This window comes from Muntiacus reevesi, chromosome 4, assembly GCF_963930625.1.
Source record: "Muntiacus reevesi chromosome 4, mMunRee1.1, whole genome shotgun sequence".
Classification (NCBI taxonomy): domain Eukaryota; kingdom Metazoa; phylum Chordata; class Mammalia; order Artiodactyla; family Cervidae; genus Muntiacus; species Muntiacus reevesi.
Window position 1 is genome coordinate 153,987,023 of NC_089252.1, and position 14,479 is coordinate 154,001,501.

Consider the following 14,479-nt stretch of genomic DNA (forward strand, 5'->3'; position numbering starts at 1 on the left):
GAGAAATAGTTGCTCAGGAAGTAGAGCTCCATGTGTATTTTCAGAGTAGGCAGAAGTTGTTTTAGTCGTTTTTCAGCTTTTTCCATCCTTTTTCTTTATTTACTTTTTGTCTACCCAAGGCCCAGCATCTACTTGATAATAATAATTTATAGCCTGCTTTCTGAAATGTTCTGATTCCTTTATGTTCTTACTCCACCAGCAGTTATTCCTTTATTAGAGCTTTACTGTTTTAGGTAAATCTAAATAAAATAATACTTTCAAGTATGAGTGTAAATAACCTGAGCATGGGGGATAGAATTATTTTTTTTTCTTTAAGAGAATAGCTCTTTTTGATGATAAAAGTATTACATATTCATTGAAGATAGTAAAGTACAAGGAGGAAAATAGGAATGCCCACCCATTATGACATCTCTCCAGCCAGAGAGACGTCAGTACAGCATTGAATGCACAGCCATGCATTCTTTGAGCTGTACCGCTTGTTCAGGGCCAGCTCTGAGAAGCGTCCTTCCTGCAAGTTGCAGAAAATAGGGAGTAAGGAGGAGATGGGTTTACCGCTTAGAATCAAGTAACATGTTCCTTGGCGTAGAGAGAGCTGTTTTTTCCTTTAGAAGGGTGCAGAGGTTTTGACTTGTGCTCTTTCGAGTCCTGAGATCTCCTGAAGTTGTCTCAGTGGCTGCCAATAGAGCAAACGCGTGGGGCTTTGTGTTCCCCTAGTCCACTTCAGCCAGATCATCTGTGCTCTTCTACATTTTGTTGTTGTTCGGTTGCCCATTCATGTGTGACTCTTTGTGACCCCATGCATTGCAGCACACCAGGCCTCTCTGATCCTCACCATTCCTGAAGTTTACCCAAGTTCATGTCCATTGCCTCAGTGATGCCATCCAGCCATCTCATCCTCTGTCATCCCCTTCTCCTGCCTTCAGTCTTTCCCAGCATCAGGGACTTGTCCAATGAGTCAGCTGTTTGCATCAGATGACCAAAATACTGAAGCTTCAACTTCAGCATCAGTCCTTCCAATCAGTATTCAGGGTTGATTTCCCTTAGGATTGACTGACTTGATCTCCTTGCTGTTCAAGGGACTTTTGGGAATATTCTCCAGTACCACAATTTGAAGGCATCAATTCTTTGGCATTCTGCCTTCTTACAGTTCAGCTCTCACAACCGTACGTGACCACTGGGAAGACCATAGCCTTGACTTACACATTTTACTTATTAGGATTTCTCTTAATTTTTATTTCCTAAACTTGTTCTGCTATCAAAACTTTTTGAAAATCATTGCCCTGTTCATCCATTCTACCGCTCAAATTCTGTTCGGCACAGGCTGAATTAATTGTAACTAGGCTTCTTAGCCTCACATTTTAGAGGGAAGAGCTAATATTGACTTCTGTATAGTGGTGGGGGAATTTGAAGCTTTTCCCTTTGAAAAGCCTTTTTCTTCCTCCCTCCTTCCCTGTTCCTTTCCTTTTCGTTCACCCATCTTAGACATTTTTGTTCTTTCTTTCTTTATTTTTTTAAGACCAAGGCTGGTAAGGCCCAGAGCTCTGTAATCATTGATTAGATGCATAATGAGCAGGACAACTTACAGGTGAAAAATAATGTTAAGTTCATAATGTCATCAAGTTGTACTTTATGATAGAACTTAGTGAGACTGTTTCGTCATCTACATGAACACAGTTGTTAGATTTGCTCAGTGTGCTAGTTTTTTCATGCCTGTGGTTTTTCATGCCTGTGGTTCGCACAGTATTTTTTGCTTCCTTGGTAGTGTACATTTTAATTGTAATCTTGCCGTCTTCCACTTGTGTAGAGTTTCATTATACTTCTTTTTAGTGCAGGAAAATGTAGTTTTGTTTTTTTCAATTGTGTATTTGTTTTTAATTTTTATGTGTACTTATTATGATAATGAAAAACAAAACAAAGAAAAGAATGTTGATATTTATGAGTTGCTTGCGATTATGTGGTATAGTGGTGAAGAGTTTTGATTCTGTAACTCATCTTCTTGGACTTCGATATTAGTCTCCACTTATTGACTATGTGAACTCATGAAAGTGACTATGAACCTGTTTTTTCATTTGTAAAATGGAGATGATAATAACAACCAATGGTGGTTGTGAGGATTAAATGAGATAATTTTTGTAAAGTACTTGGCACAGTGCCTGGCATACAGTAAGTCCTCAGAAAATATTAGTTGAAATAGTTAAATACATGAGTGGTGATATCATAGTAGACTTGTATATAGGGGTATAACAATTTGTATTGTCAAATGTGTGGGTTCCAGTGGGGTGACTGACAAAATCCAGAACATAAGGGTAAGTGTCTTCTACTGAAAAATAATATTTCAGCAGATTGCCTCAGGGATGTTTTCTCCTCTTTACTCCTTCCATCTCTCCCTCTTTCTTCTCTTCCTTTTGTGTGTGTGCATGCACACGTGTGTGCGTGTGTGTGTGTGTGTGTGTGTGTGTGTGTGTGTGAAGCTGATGTGGACTGTCATAGAAACATTTGGGCCTCACCAGTAAAAGTTTTAACCTCCAGGAAGTACTTTGATAGTATAATAGTGGTAAGCAATTTATATAGACTTAAGAATTGAATAGTTAAAAACAACTTTTTTTAAAAAATAAAGAGTAAGTCTATTTTCATGTATTTGAGTGAACCTCAGGAGATAGTGGAGGACAGAGGAGCCTGAGTGCTGCAGTCCACGGGGTTGCACGGAGTCCGACATGACTTCGTGACCGCACAACAGCAACAAGTCTGTTTTCAAGGTTGGATTGTCAGACAGCTCGGTCATGGTCTTTATTAGGCCACTGTGTCTTCTTGTTTATTATATTACTTCCTGTGCTTCATACTCTCCTATTCACGACAGTTTCTTTTTTATTCTTTATGACTGCTCAAAGCATCATCTCTCTCAAGAAGCATTTCTTTATCCATTAGGCTAGAATGAATGTCCTTTCAATTAGTCTTAAAGTATGTTGTGCAACATGTGATGATCGTATTTACACAGTGTACTGAAAATATTTCATTGTGCTTCCCTGAACTGTATTTCCTTGAGAATAGTGCCACTGATACTGGAATCACATTTTAGTTTAAATCTCTAATATGCCATTTATGGTCTTATAACCATAGGACTCTGTGTTGATGATTAAATGTGATAATTGATATAAGAAACTTAACGTAATTTTTAGTTAATAACAATGATAATAATTGTAAATGACATTAATAAAAGATCCCAATGTCTGTCATTGTGTCTTGCGTGAAAGTGAAAGTCGCTTAGCGGTGTCCGACTCTTTGTGACCCCATGGACTACACAGTCCATGGAATTCTCCGGGCCAGAATACTGGAGTGGGTGGCCATTCCCTTCTCCAGGGGATCTTCCCACCCCAGGAATCGAACCCGGGTCTCCTGCATTGCAGGTAGATTCTTTACTATCTGCGCCACCAGGGGAGCCCATAGGTACTGACAATGCTTAACTGCAAAGGCTCTTCATCATTTTTCTGGTTCTGTCGTTCCTTTAAACTGCCACTTATTTTTAAGGAACATTTATATCATTTCATTTCATTTTTTGAACTTTTGAGTTGGGTAGAGTATTTACTTCATAAAAGAACTTGTGTCAACCTAAATTACTTTCATACTCAACTTTTTCAGCAGTTTAAAAATGTTTTCTTTTGCCATCAAAATAATGCATACTAGAAAGCAGAGCAGGCAGCATTTTATTCTGTTTAAGTCATACTTACTGTTTGTTGAATCTTAACTAGAGATAGAGAAACCATTTGGTGGGATTCATTGCAGTATGCTAGGCAAGAGATAGTAGTGGCCCAAACAAGGTTAGTGTCAATAGGAGAGAGAAATGAATGGATTCTAGATATGTTTAGGAGAAAATGTATAGGCCTTGATGGATGTTTGACTATGGTTGTGGAAGATAGGAAGTTGGGTTTTAGAGAGGAAATTTAGAGTATTTAGCGAGAAATTGAGGATAAATCCCAGGATTCTGGCTTAGTTATACAGCTAGGTAAATGGTGGTACTTTTCACTGAAAGGGCACAGAAGGAAGGACAGGTTTTGGGCAAGGTAATGTTCATTGGAAGGACTGATGCTGAAGCTGAAGCTCCAGTACTTTGGCCTCCTGAGGCGAAGAGCCAACTCATTGGAAAAGAACCTGATGCTGGGAAAGATTGAGGGCAAAAGGAGAAGGGGGCGGCAGAGGTGGAGACAGAAATAGTATCACTGACTCAATGGACATGAATTTGAGCAAACTTTGGGAGATAGTGAAGGACAGGGAAGACTGGCATGCTGCAGTTCATGGGGTGAGAAGGAGTCAGACGTGACTTGGCGACTGAACAGCAACAACTGGGTCACTTTTAGATTTGTTGAATTTCAAGCATCTGAGAGAAATATGAGAGGGTAGATATATGAGGCAGTTGGATATGTGGTGCTTAAGCTTAGGGAGGAAATCAGAGCTATTAATGTATGTTCAGTAGTCATCAGCATACATGACCAATTGAAGCCAGGAGAGTGAGACAGATCAAGGAGAGACTAGATTGAATAGCGTGAGAAAAGAGAACCTAGGATGAAACTGAGAAACATCATCACTTCCTTAAGGTAGAAGAAAAGCATCATATAAAGAAGAAGAAAGAAATGGAGGAGAAAGAAAAATTAAATGGGGAATAAAAAGCCCAGGAGAGAGTAATGTTATAGGGAGAGAAGGAAAAGAATGTTTTCAAAAGGAGAGGATGTGGTTGGCCATGGCAAAGGGCTTTTACTTTTGTCAGAATCTTAATTTTTCCTTTGCATTCTGTGTAATGTTTATTTTTAACAAGTGTTGCATTAACATTTGTATTTCAAGTTGTAACAAGAATTTAATCCTGCATAGTGCTTGGGCTAAGCTTTCCATGATAGTTTCAACAGTTCTGAATTATATCTATAGATTACATAAAGGAAATTGATGATGCTAGATCAAGAGACGAGTAAAATTACGTTACTCTTTCAAGGAATAATGCTCTAATTATCTAGTTAAATCTGTAACTAAGCCTCTGCATTTATAGGTAACTCCTGATTGTAGCTATAGAAATGAGTAGAATTAATTTAAAAATTGGGTCCATTGGACCCAATTGGGTCCAATATCAAAAATATTTTAAATGGTAAGTACATTAACTTGGAACACTTTTTTGGAAAATTACATTGTTAATTGTGGGGGAGCTTGTATAGTTTGAAGAAGTCCTTACCTTCTGTTTTTAGAAGGAATGAATGATAGTTTTAGATTAGCTTAGTAAGCAAATCACAATACTTTTCATACATTTCTACAGTTTGTTTGGTCTCTAAAGTGATAGCCATTGTATGATATGTTGATTTGATATGATCCATGATTCAGATTTTTTTTTTTTTTTTTTAGGCAAAATAATTTTGTGACCTTTTAATAGATGCCCTAGAGAAGGAAACAGCAACCCACTCAAATATTCTTGCCTGGGAATTCCCATGGACAGAGGAGCCTGGAGGGCTACAGTCTGTGGGGTCGAAAGAGAGTCAGACATGACTTAGGGACTAAACAGCAACAAGCAGATATGTGCCAGACAAGCTCTAATAAGCCCATTGGTGGGGTATCTCTTTTGAGAATGTACGTTCATTTCACTATGATTCAGATTTTATGAGTGCTGAATTAACAATATTTAGAATACAGTCAGTAGGTTGCAAACTATTCCTGTTGACCTCAGACTATTTGAGATTTATTGTTAGAAAAGTTTGCCATTGTTTTATAAAATCAATTTTACACTGAAAATATGCACTCATGTTTTAGAAATGGTTATTAAAAATTGATTTGAAAACAAATACAGGGCTTAGAATCTTCTCAGATTAATTTTAATATTATAGTCAGAAAAGGTGAGAAAAAAGGATGAAGTTGCAGAGTAAAGGTTAGACTTCTTTATCATGTTGACATAATTGTTGGCATTCAGAATAGTTAGCTGTTTGTTATTTTTGTGTATTTAACTTGGATACTGATTATAATTAGCATATGAAGGACTAAAGCTCCTGATGTTTTGAACTAGGATCAGGAAAATATTTCCTTAAACTAGAAACTATTAAGGATAGAAGAGTGAGTGAGTGAGTGGGTGAAAGTTGCTCAGTCCGATTCTTTGGGACCCCATAGACTATACAGTCCATGGAATTCTCCAGGCCAGACTACTGGAGTGGGCAGCCCTTCCCTTCTCCAGGGGATCTTCCCAACCCAGGGATCGAACAGGGGTCTCCTGCGTTGCAGGCAGATTCTTTACCAGCTGAGCCACAAGGGAAACCCAAGAATACTGGAGTGAGTAGTCTATCCCTTCTCCAGCAGATCTTCCTGACCCAGGAATCAAATTGGGGTCTCCTGCATTGTAGGCGGATTCTTTACCAACTGAGCTACCAGGGAATCCCCAAGAATAGAGGATGCTGGGACCCTGATGCTGGGGAAGATTGAAGGCAAAAGGAGAAAGGGGCAGCAGAGGATGAAATGGTTAGATAGCATCACTGACTCAGTGGACAGGAATTTGAGCACATTCCAGGAGATAGTGAAGGACAGAAGGGCCTGGCATGCTGCAGTTCATGGGGTTGCAAAGCATCAGACATGACTTAGTGATTGAACAACAACATATTAACTTTCTACAGAAGTACCTCTTTTTAAGATGTCATTTATAAAATGTGATGCTTAGTTAAAGGACTAGGGTGTTTGTCAAATTAGGAAGATCAAAATATTGTTGAAGATCAATTAGTGTGATTAAGGTATCCTTAGAAAGAATGACTAGAACATAAAATGATATAAAAAAAGCAAAACCACATAGCACTGGATAATTGGTCATGTTTAGCATAGTACAGGAGGTGGTAGGAAGTGAGAGATGTTATTTGGCACTTGCTAGAATGGCGCCTTATTCTGGAGTTCTAGTAATGTAGGCTTCTTTATATTAAGTTAACTGCATCTTAAACCTAAAAATTAAAAAACGTAGCTTGTAGATAACAGCATCCAGTGTTCAGGGCTGCTGCACACTTAGACTGTGCACCGTGCACTTCTTGGAGGCTTTGACTCTGTCTAGGTTTGTTGATGTGGGGAAGGAAACACACCTGGAAGATGACGTCTGATTTGTTAGCAGTTTGAGGAGGTTTGTAGGTATAATTCAGTTGTGTCTTATCTGCTTTAGCCTTAGGGTAAATTTTTGAACCTAAAACCCAAGAACCAAATTCAGAATTGGGCCTCCACCCATTGGCTCATATTTTCCTATGAGTTCCTTTTTAGGCACTGAATTGATACTCACTTTGCAACTTTTAGCTTAATGTTAATTACTTTGTAGCGCTTTCCTTATTAGTTACCTATTGGTGTATAACAAACTACCCCAAGATTTAGTGGTAGAAAACAGTCAGCATTTATTATACCTCCTCCCTCTCCCCTCGCAGTTTAGCAGGTGGTTCTGGCTCAGGATCGCTCAGGCCGGACTAAGGAGGGGTCCGTGTCCGAGCGCTCGTGGTTTTCAGGGGCCTTGGAGCGCCTGCTCCAGGTTACTCACGCAGCTCTTAGCAGGCCTCTGTCGGGACACTGCCTGTCACAGCATGGCAGCTTACTCACCCCAAAGCAGCACATCTGGTGAGAGTCATGGAAACAAGAGCCGCTGTCCTTTTATAATCTGATTTGGGGAGTGACATCCGTTACTTTGGCAGCTTCCCTGGTGGCTCAGATGGTAAAGAATCGGCTGCAATGCAGGAAACCTGGGTTCACGCCCTGGGTTGAGAAGACCCCCTGGAGAAAGAAATGGCTCCCCACTCCAGTATTCTTGCTTGGAGAATTCCATGGACAGAGGAGCTGGTGGGCTACAGTCCATGGGGTCACAAAGAGTCGGATATGACTGAGCGACTGACACTTTTCATTACTTCTGCGAAATTCTGTTCCTTAGAAGCAGGTCACTAAATTCAGCCCGTACTCAGGGGAGGAGGTCACAGAAGGGCATGCATGCCAGGAGGTGGGATCACTGTGGACCATCTGAAAGGCTGCCCACCACAGTGTCCTTTAAAGTTGAAAACCTTTTTTTTGTTGTTATAGAATTCATTATTGAAAGGAAAGTTCGTAGAGGAAACCCAGAATATAAAATGGATAAATAGAGAGCTGTTCTGTCCAGAGCAGGGGTTTTAGGAAGCTAGAGCTAACCTACTAGCATCCCTCCCCTTCAGCTTTTCTGAACAGTTTGAATATGAATATTAGTATGTTTACCATCTAATGTCCATCAGGAACATGAATATATACTATTTTCGTCAACCTTTCCTTTTAGAATTTGCTAGCAGTTGCAGTGCTAAGATTCTAGCTTATAACAATCAGGTTTTAGAACATGAAAAATGATTTGTGTAAATATTTCTGGCATTTTTAATAGTCTGGGGAGCTTTCTTTACTAGTAAATCTAATGGAATACCTGATTTTGTAATATTAGCAGATATAATTTATATATTGATAGGATAATGATAGTGATTTACTTAATAACTACTGCCTAGAATGTTTTCTTAACTATTTCCAAATTGTATGTATTTTTTAAAAAATCACAGGTATATCAATGATATTTGCACTTCAGCTTCAATGTTAATATGCTTTGTATCTCTTTCATGCTGCAAATCATGATTCCTAAGTGAAGTGAAAGTCACTCAGTCATGTCCGACTCTTTGGGAACACGTGGACTATACAGTCCATGGAATTCTCCAGGCCGGAATACTGGAGTAGGCAGCCTTTCCCTTCTCCAGGGGATCTTCCCAACCCAGGGATCGAACCCAGGTCTCCTGCATTGCAGGCAGATTCTTTACCAACTGAGCTATCAAGGAAGACCGATTCATGATTCCTAATGAATACCATAAATTACTTATTTTCTTTCTCTTGCAATATAAAGAATATAGTCTCAAAATAATAGTACAGTCATCCCTGTGTATCCATGGGGGATTGGTTCTGGGACCTTCTCGGTTACCAAAATCTGAATATGCCACAGTCCCTTATATGTAGGTTTAGGATTATAAACGGCATATTCCACAAACCTACACATCCTCTTGTATATTTTAAATAATCCTTAGGTTACTTATAATTCCTAATACAATATAAATGCTCTGTAAATAGTTGTTAGCATGAGAAATTCATGTTCTGCTTTTTGGAATTACTTGTAATTCCTAATACAATATAAATGCTCTGTAAATAGTTGTTAGCATGAGAAATTCATGTTTTGCTTTTTGGAACTTAGTGGAAATTTTTTCTCAATATTTTTGACGTGTAGTTGGTAGAATTGTGGATCCTGAATCCGTGATACAGAGAGTCAACTGTACCAAAGTTAATACAAACAATAAATCTCTAAACTTAGAATTTTTTTTAGTATTTCTTTGCAGATATATAAAATCATTTGAAAATAATTCCATTTCTGGGTGGATATGTTACAGTTTGATAAGATGGTTAGATTCCAGGCATGGTTTTAAAAATTTTTTAACTTAATCCTCATAACTGTTCTATGAAGTAGGTTCTGTTTTTACCCCTAATTTACAGATAAGTGTAGTTTTTTCATCTTGATTTTAGGTTATTTATGTTAACAAGAAAATGATGCTGTTTTTGTTTGTTTCTTTTTGAGTTCATTTGGAGCTAAAGGATAAAGCTGAAGGAAAGGAAAATTTAGTTAACAGATTATCTGATGAGCTCATTAAGGAATAAAGAAAGATGACAGTTTCCGTAAATAATATTATTTAATAAGTAAGTTTACATTTCACTTTTGACCTTGTTTTACTTAATTGAGCTACACACCTCCCCCCATACTTATGAACTATTATGATGTCACTTAAATATATGTATAATGTTAAATTTTATTACACTGCTAAAGGATTTCACATTCTGGATTTACCATGAACAACTTTCCACAACTATAGTACCTTACATTAGAATTGCAAATCTTATTTAAAAATTCAAACATGTACTTGGAATCACAAAACCAGTTGTAATTTAAGTTGATTCTAGCCAAAACATAATATCTAGCAGTAGTGGAAGTGAAAGTTAGCTAACTTATTTTTTTTTCTGAGCAGGTTTTTCAAAAGTTCAGATTGTTTTTTTAGAGTAGATTCTCATTAGTGAAATGCTTTATTAGGTTCTTAATTACTTGTTATCCTTTTTGTGGACTGGCATTATAATTATTGGAACTTACAAAGGATATTTTTGAGTAGAGTATTCTAATTTCTGCAATTTCTTTTCTAAGCTATTCTAATAAAACCCATTTTAGTTAGGCTTATGGCCTAATAACAGCAACAGATAGCTTTGAATGCTGGTCTCTTAAGTGACCTTTTAGGTTACCTTAAAATATTTTCAAGATATTTTAATTCTCAAATTGTTTTAAAAAGTGCATTTGATTTTATTTTAAATTCACAAGATCTTAGTCTAAATGAAGATTGTATGTGTTGCCATAAAGTAAAGTTGGAAATTATTATTTAGTTCTTAATGAAAAGTTTTATACTAGCTTTTATTGTAAGGATAAAATATTTGGGTTATTGCTCCTATATCAGTTGTGTCAATCCAAACACATAGGACTTTCATGCCATGTACTGCGTCACATTTCAGGAAATAACAAGTTAACTAGGAATCTAATTTAAACTAGATGATCCTTTTGGAATTTATCTCTATTTCAGTTAGAAATTGAGGTCTGTGTAGTGCCCCTCTTTGCCTGAATGAGTCATTTAAAAACTAATGCACTAATTGCTATTATTTTTTAAAACTCAGATTTATGTAAAATGGATATAGTTTATCCAAAACAATTTGTATCTTTAAGTGGGAATCTAGGAAAAATCTTGACATGGTGTCCACCTTTACTATATAAATATTACCTCATAACAAGATTAAAATGCTAGATTTTCACTAGCGCTACATTTTTTTTTCCCCAGTGGGTTTTGTCATACATTGATATGAATCAGCCATTAGTTACACGTATTCCCCACCCCTAGCGTTACATTTTAAGAATGTTTTTAAGAATTACATTTTGTTTGAGAGAGGGAGGTAGGAGGGGGGATTGGGATGGGGAATGCATGTAAATCCATGGCTGATTCATGTCAATGTATGACAAAAGCCACTACAATATTGTAAAGTAATTAGCCTCCAACTAATAAAAATAAATGGAAAAAAAAAAGAATTACATTTTGTTTTTGATGAATTAATGATTTTATATACCATCTTACCCTGTTTACTCTTAAAGTAGAAGCTATGTATTTAATTTTTTACATAGAAAGAAGAACCATGAAACCATATGTTTTTTGAAGGTAGGAAATAATTATTAAATAGCAGCATAATGAGAAAAGGAAGACTGTTATTGAAATTTGTCTGTATCTTCAATAGGAACTAGTGTTTGAAGTCATCACTACTATAGCACATCAAAATGAACATGTACCCGATGAATATGTACTGCTGCTGCTGCTAAGTCGCTTCAGTCGTGTCCGACTCGGTGCGGCCCAATAGACGGCAGCCCACCAGGCTCCGCCGTCCCTGGGATTCTCCAGGCAAGAACACTGGAGTGGGTTGCCATTTCCTTATCCAGTGCATGAAAGTGAAAAGTGAGAGTGAGGTCACTCAGTTGTGTCCAACTCTTAGCGACACCATGGACTGCAGCCTACCAGGCTCCTCCGTCCATGGGATTTTCCAGGCAAGAGTACTGGAGTGGGGTGCCATTGCCTTCTTCGAATATGTATTGAGTTAAAGGTAAAGGCAATCTTCATGTGTACCTGAAGATAAAGTTCTATTGAGGATATCCTTCTTTTGTTAGAAATAGTTTATTTTTTTTTTAATGACAGGTCCAATTTAAAAAGTATAACAGTTAATCGAAAATATTACTGTACTACTTTGTACAAGTGTTTACGTTAAAATAAGCATTATTATTTATCAGTGGCCTGGCATTCGTAAGGGCTTCATAGGTGGTAAAGTGGTAAAGAATCCGCCTGCCAATTCAGGGGATGCAGGTTTGATCCCTGGGTCAGGAAGATCCCCTGGAGAAAGAAATGGCAACCTACTCCAGTATTCTTGCCTGGAGAATCCCCATGAACAGAGGGCTACAGTCCATGGGGTCACAAAGAGTCAGACATGACTGAGCATAGCACAGTGGCATACTTACATATATGTATGTGGTTGGTTGGTTATAGGTGACAAATGGTTATTTTAAAGACTTATTGAGTGATGAATGGGAATTGCATTGATGCTTTATCTGAAGTGTTATAGAGTATTAATCCACTGTAGTGGCCTCTACACCCAAATTCAGCCTATGTTAATGACAGTGGCTAGTTAAGAAACAGTAGATTTTGATCAATTAATTATCCTTTACGGGTATTAAAAAATGATGGTAGTACTTTAGCGAGACAAAATAGTCTGATAGCTGATATTTTTATAAATTAAAATGTTGCTGTTGTTACAGTAGAGATTTTAAAATGAAGCTATTCAAATCATTTTCTTTTTCTTGTGTTTCTAATAGTGCCAGAAGTTTCTGTTGACTTTATGGTTAGTACATTGCTTCTGTATTTACTTTGGTGCATTCATGTATAGTTATCTAATTAATCTGCAGCCTTTTCCCCTGTAGTTCTTTATGTATTAATCTCAAATAAATTTAAATAATTTTCTTATTCTGATAGAGAAGAAAAAGCTGGATCACTTACCAGTAACTGGAGTTCTCCTATTGGGTAATCTCCACAGATCCACATTCCTTGAAGTTATTGTGAATGCCTCGTGGACCATGGGACTGTTGAAATTTCCAATTTCAGGAAGGTAAGCAAACACACTGAAGCATGTCTCTAGCATCTCCCAAATCCCCTTCCCTCAACTTTCTTACATATGCGTCTGTACTGCATGCCCCCTCAGTTCCAGTGGATGCCCGCCGGGAAGATTCCCATGCTGGACAGAAGGGCAAGAGAGGTGGATCTGTGAGGGAAAAGACCCAATAGGATAACTCAAGTTACTGGTAAGTAATCTAGTTTTCACAGAATTGAGATTTTTTTCGCCTATTTCTTCTCTTTAGGGGTTCATTTAATTGCAAAGAGAGGAAATGGTTTGGGTTAGTTTCTTTTTGTAAGTTTGATGTGGATTATAGTATTTATTGTATAGATGATAAATGCCTAGTCCTTAATGGACATGTGAATAAATGTGACATTAAAGTACATCATTTACATAATAGTTGTTTATAAAAATTATGTATTTACTACCTTTTGGTAAATAGTGTAAAGCATTTGGTAGCACTATTTGGTAAATAGTTTTAAAGCAATATGAGGAGCTGTGTGTTGAATTACTTTAGTTCTTTTATTTGTGATATTGCTTTTATTGAAGTAGATACTCATACTGTAAAATTTCTGCTTGTGTCTAATTTAGCCAAATTCTTTTGGCATTCTACTGAACAGCAAGAATAGTTTTACATTAACTGACTAACACTTCTTACTGATAGAATTTTCAGTGTACCTTAAATTTCATTGAACGTATGTTTGGAAATAATTTAAGGTATGTTGCAGTTATATTTACTACTTCATTGTTTATAATGGATAGCCTTATTAATGTGAAGGGCAGCACAGTTGGTTCAGTGTGAGCTCTGCCTCAGTTACTAACCCTGCTTATTTGTATAAATGTTAGAATAGCATAGAGTTCCTTGCTTCCCATTTCTCTCTTACTCATTCTGTATTGTTACCGGTTACCATTTCTAAAAGGCCACTTGCATCACATAAAGAGCCATAGTGATGCCACGCTCTTGCTGTTTTATAAAATTTCATCCATAGCTCAGTACTTAGGGCCTCTCATAATCCAGTCCTATCCTGTTTATCCAGCCTTAATTTCTTCAATTTGAAACTTTTGTTTTGGTGTTACCTTGGTATTTATGCTTTAGCTTGTACTTCTCCGTTTTCTTGAAATGACCTTGGAAAGATCCATTCTGCTTCTCTATATTTTAAAGTTGAAGTTAAGTCCTACCCCTTACGTATATCCTTTTATGCTGACATCTCTGTTCATCTGTTTCTTCAGTGAAAAAATGAGATTGCTATGAGGCTTGAATTAATGAATTCATGAAATGTACTTAGAATAGTGACTAGTGGCACATACTAACTTCTCTTATTAACTGTTATTTGACCATAGATTTATCTTAAATATTTTTGTGATTGTACGTATAATTCTTATCTGTATGACAGAGTTTAGTTTCAAATATTAGTATCAGGTTATACCAGTAGGTATTACTTCTGATATAAAACTCTTACTCTGACTTGTATGGTCTTTGACAGCAAGTATAGGCTTTTATTGGGCTTCCCTTGTGGCTCAGTTGATAAAGAATACACCTGGATTGGGAAGATCCCCTGGAGAAGGAAAAGGCTACCCACTCCAGTGTTTTGGCCTAGAGAATTCCATGGACTGTATAGTCCATTGGGTCACAAAGAGTTGGACACAACTAAGAGACTTTTTTTTTAATAGGCTTTTTTTGTCTGTAACCTTACTTCTTAAAGTTAGTGACTTGAGATTA

At 37.2% G+C, this 14,479-nt stretch overlaps 1 protein-coding gene across 7 annotated transcripts in view; it reads left to right on the plus strand.

The window, feature by feature from the left end:
• The window catches only part of YAF2 (YY1 associated factor 2), a 79,867-nt gene that overhangs the window by 12,136 nt on the left and 53,252 nt on the right, over positions 1-14,479 (plus strand). For 2 of the 7 annotated variants that reach the window (XR_010663063.1, XR_010663064.1), the window contains exons 4-5: positions 12,682-12,753; positions 12,847-12,946. The exons of 2 other annotated variants lie outside the window; for them this stretch is intronic. Coding sequence is in view for 2 of the 5 variants with exons in the window: in XM_065934605.1 (XP_065790677.1) it covers positions 12,621-12,753 (133 nt within the window). In the remaining 3 variants the exon portion in view is untranslated. Of the gene's footprint in view, positions 1-12,620; positions 12,754-12,846; positions 12,947-14,479 lie in introns of those variants that run through there. 3 more of the 7 variants (XR_010663066.1, XM_065934604.1, XM_065934605.1) reach the window with 3 other exon arrangements.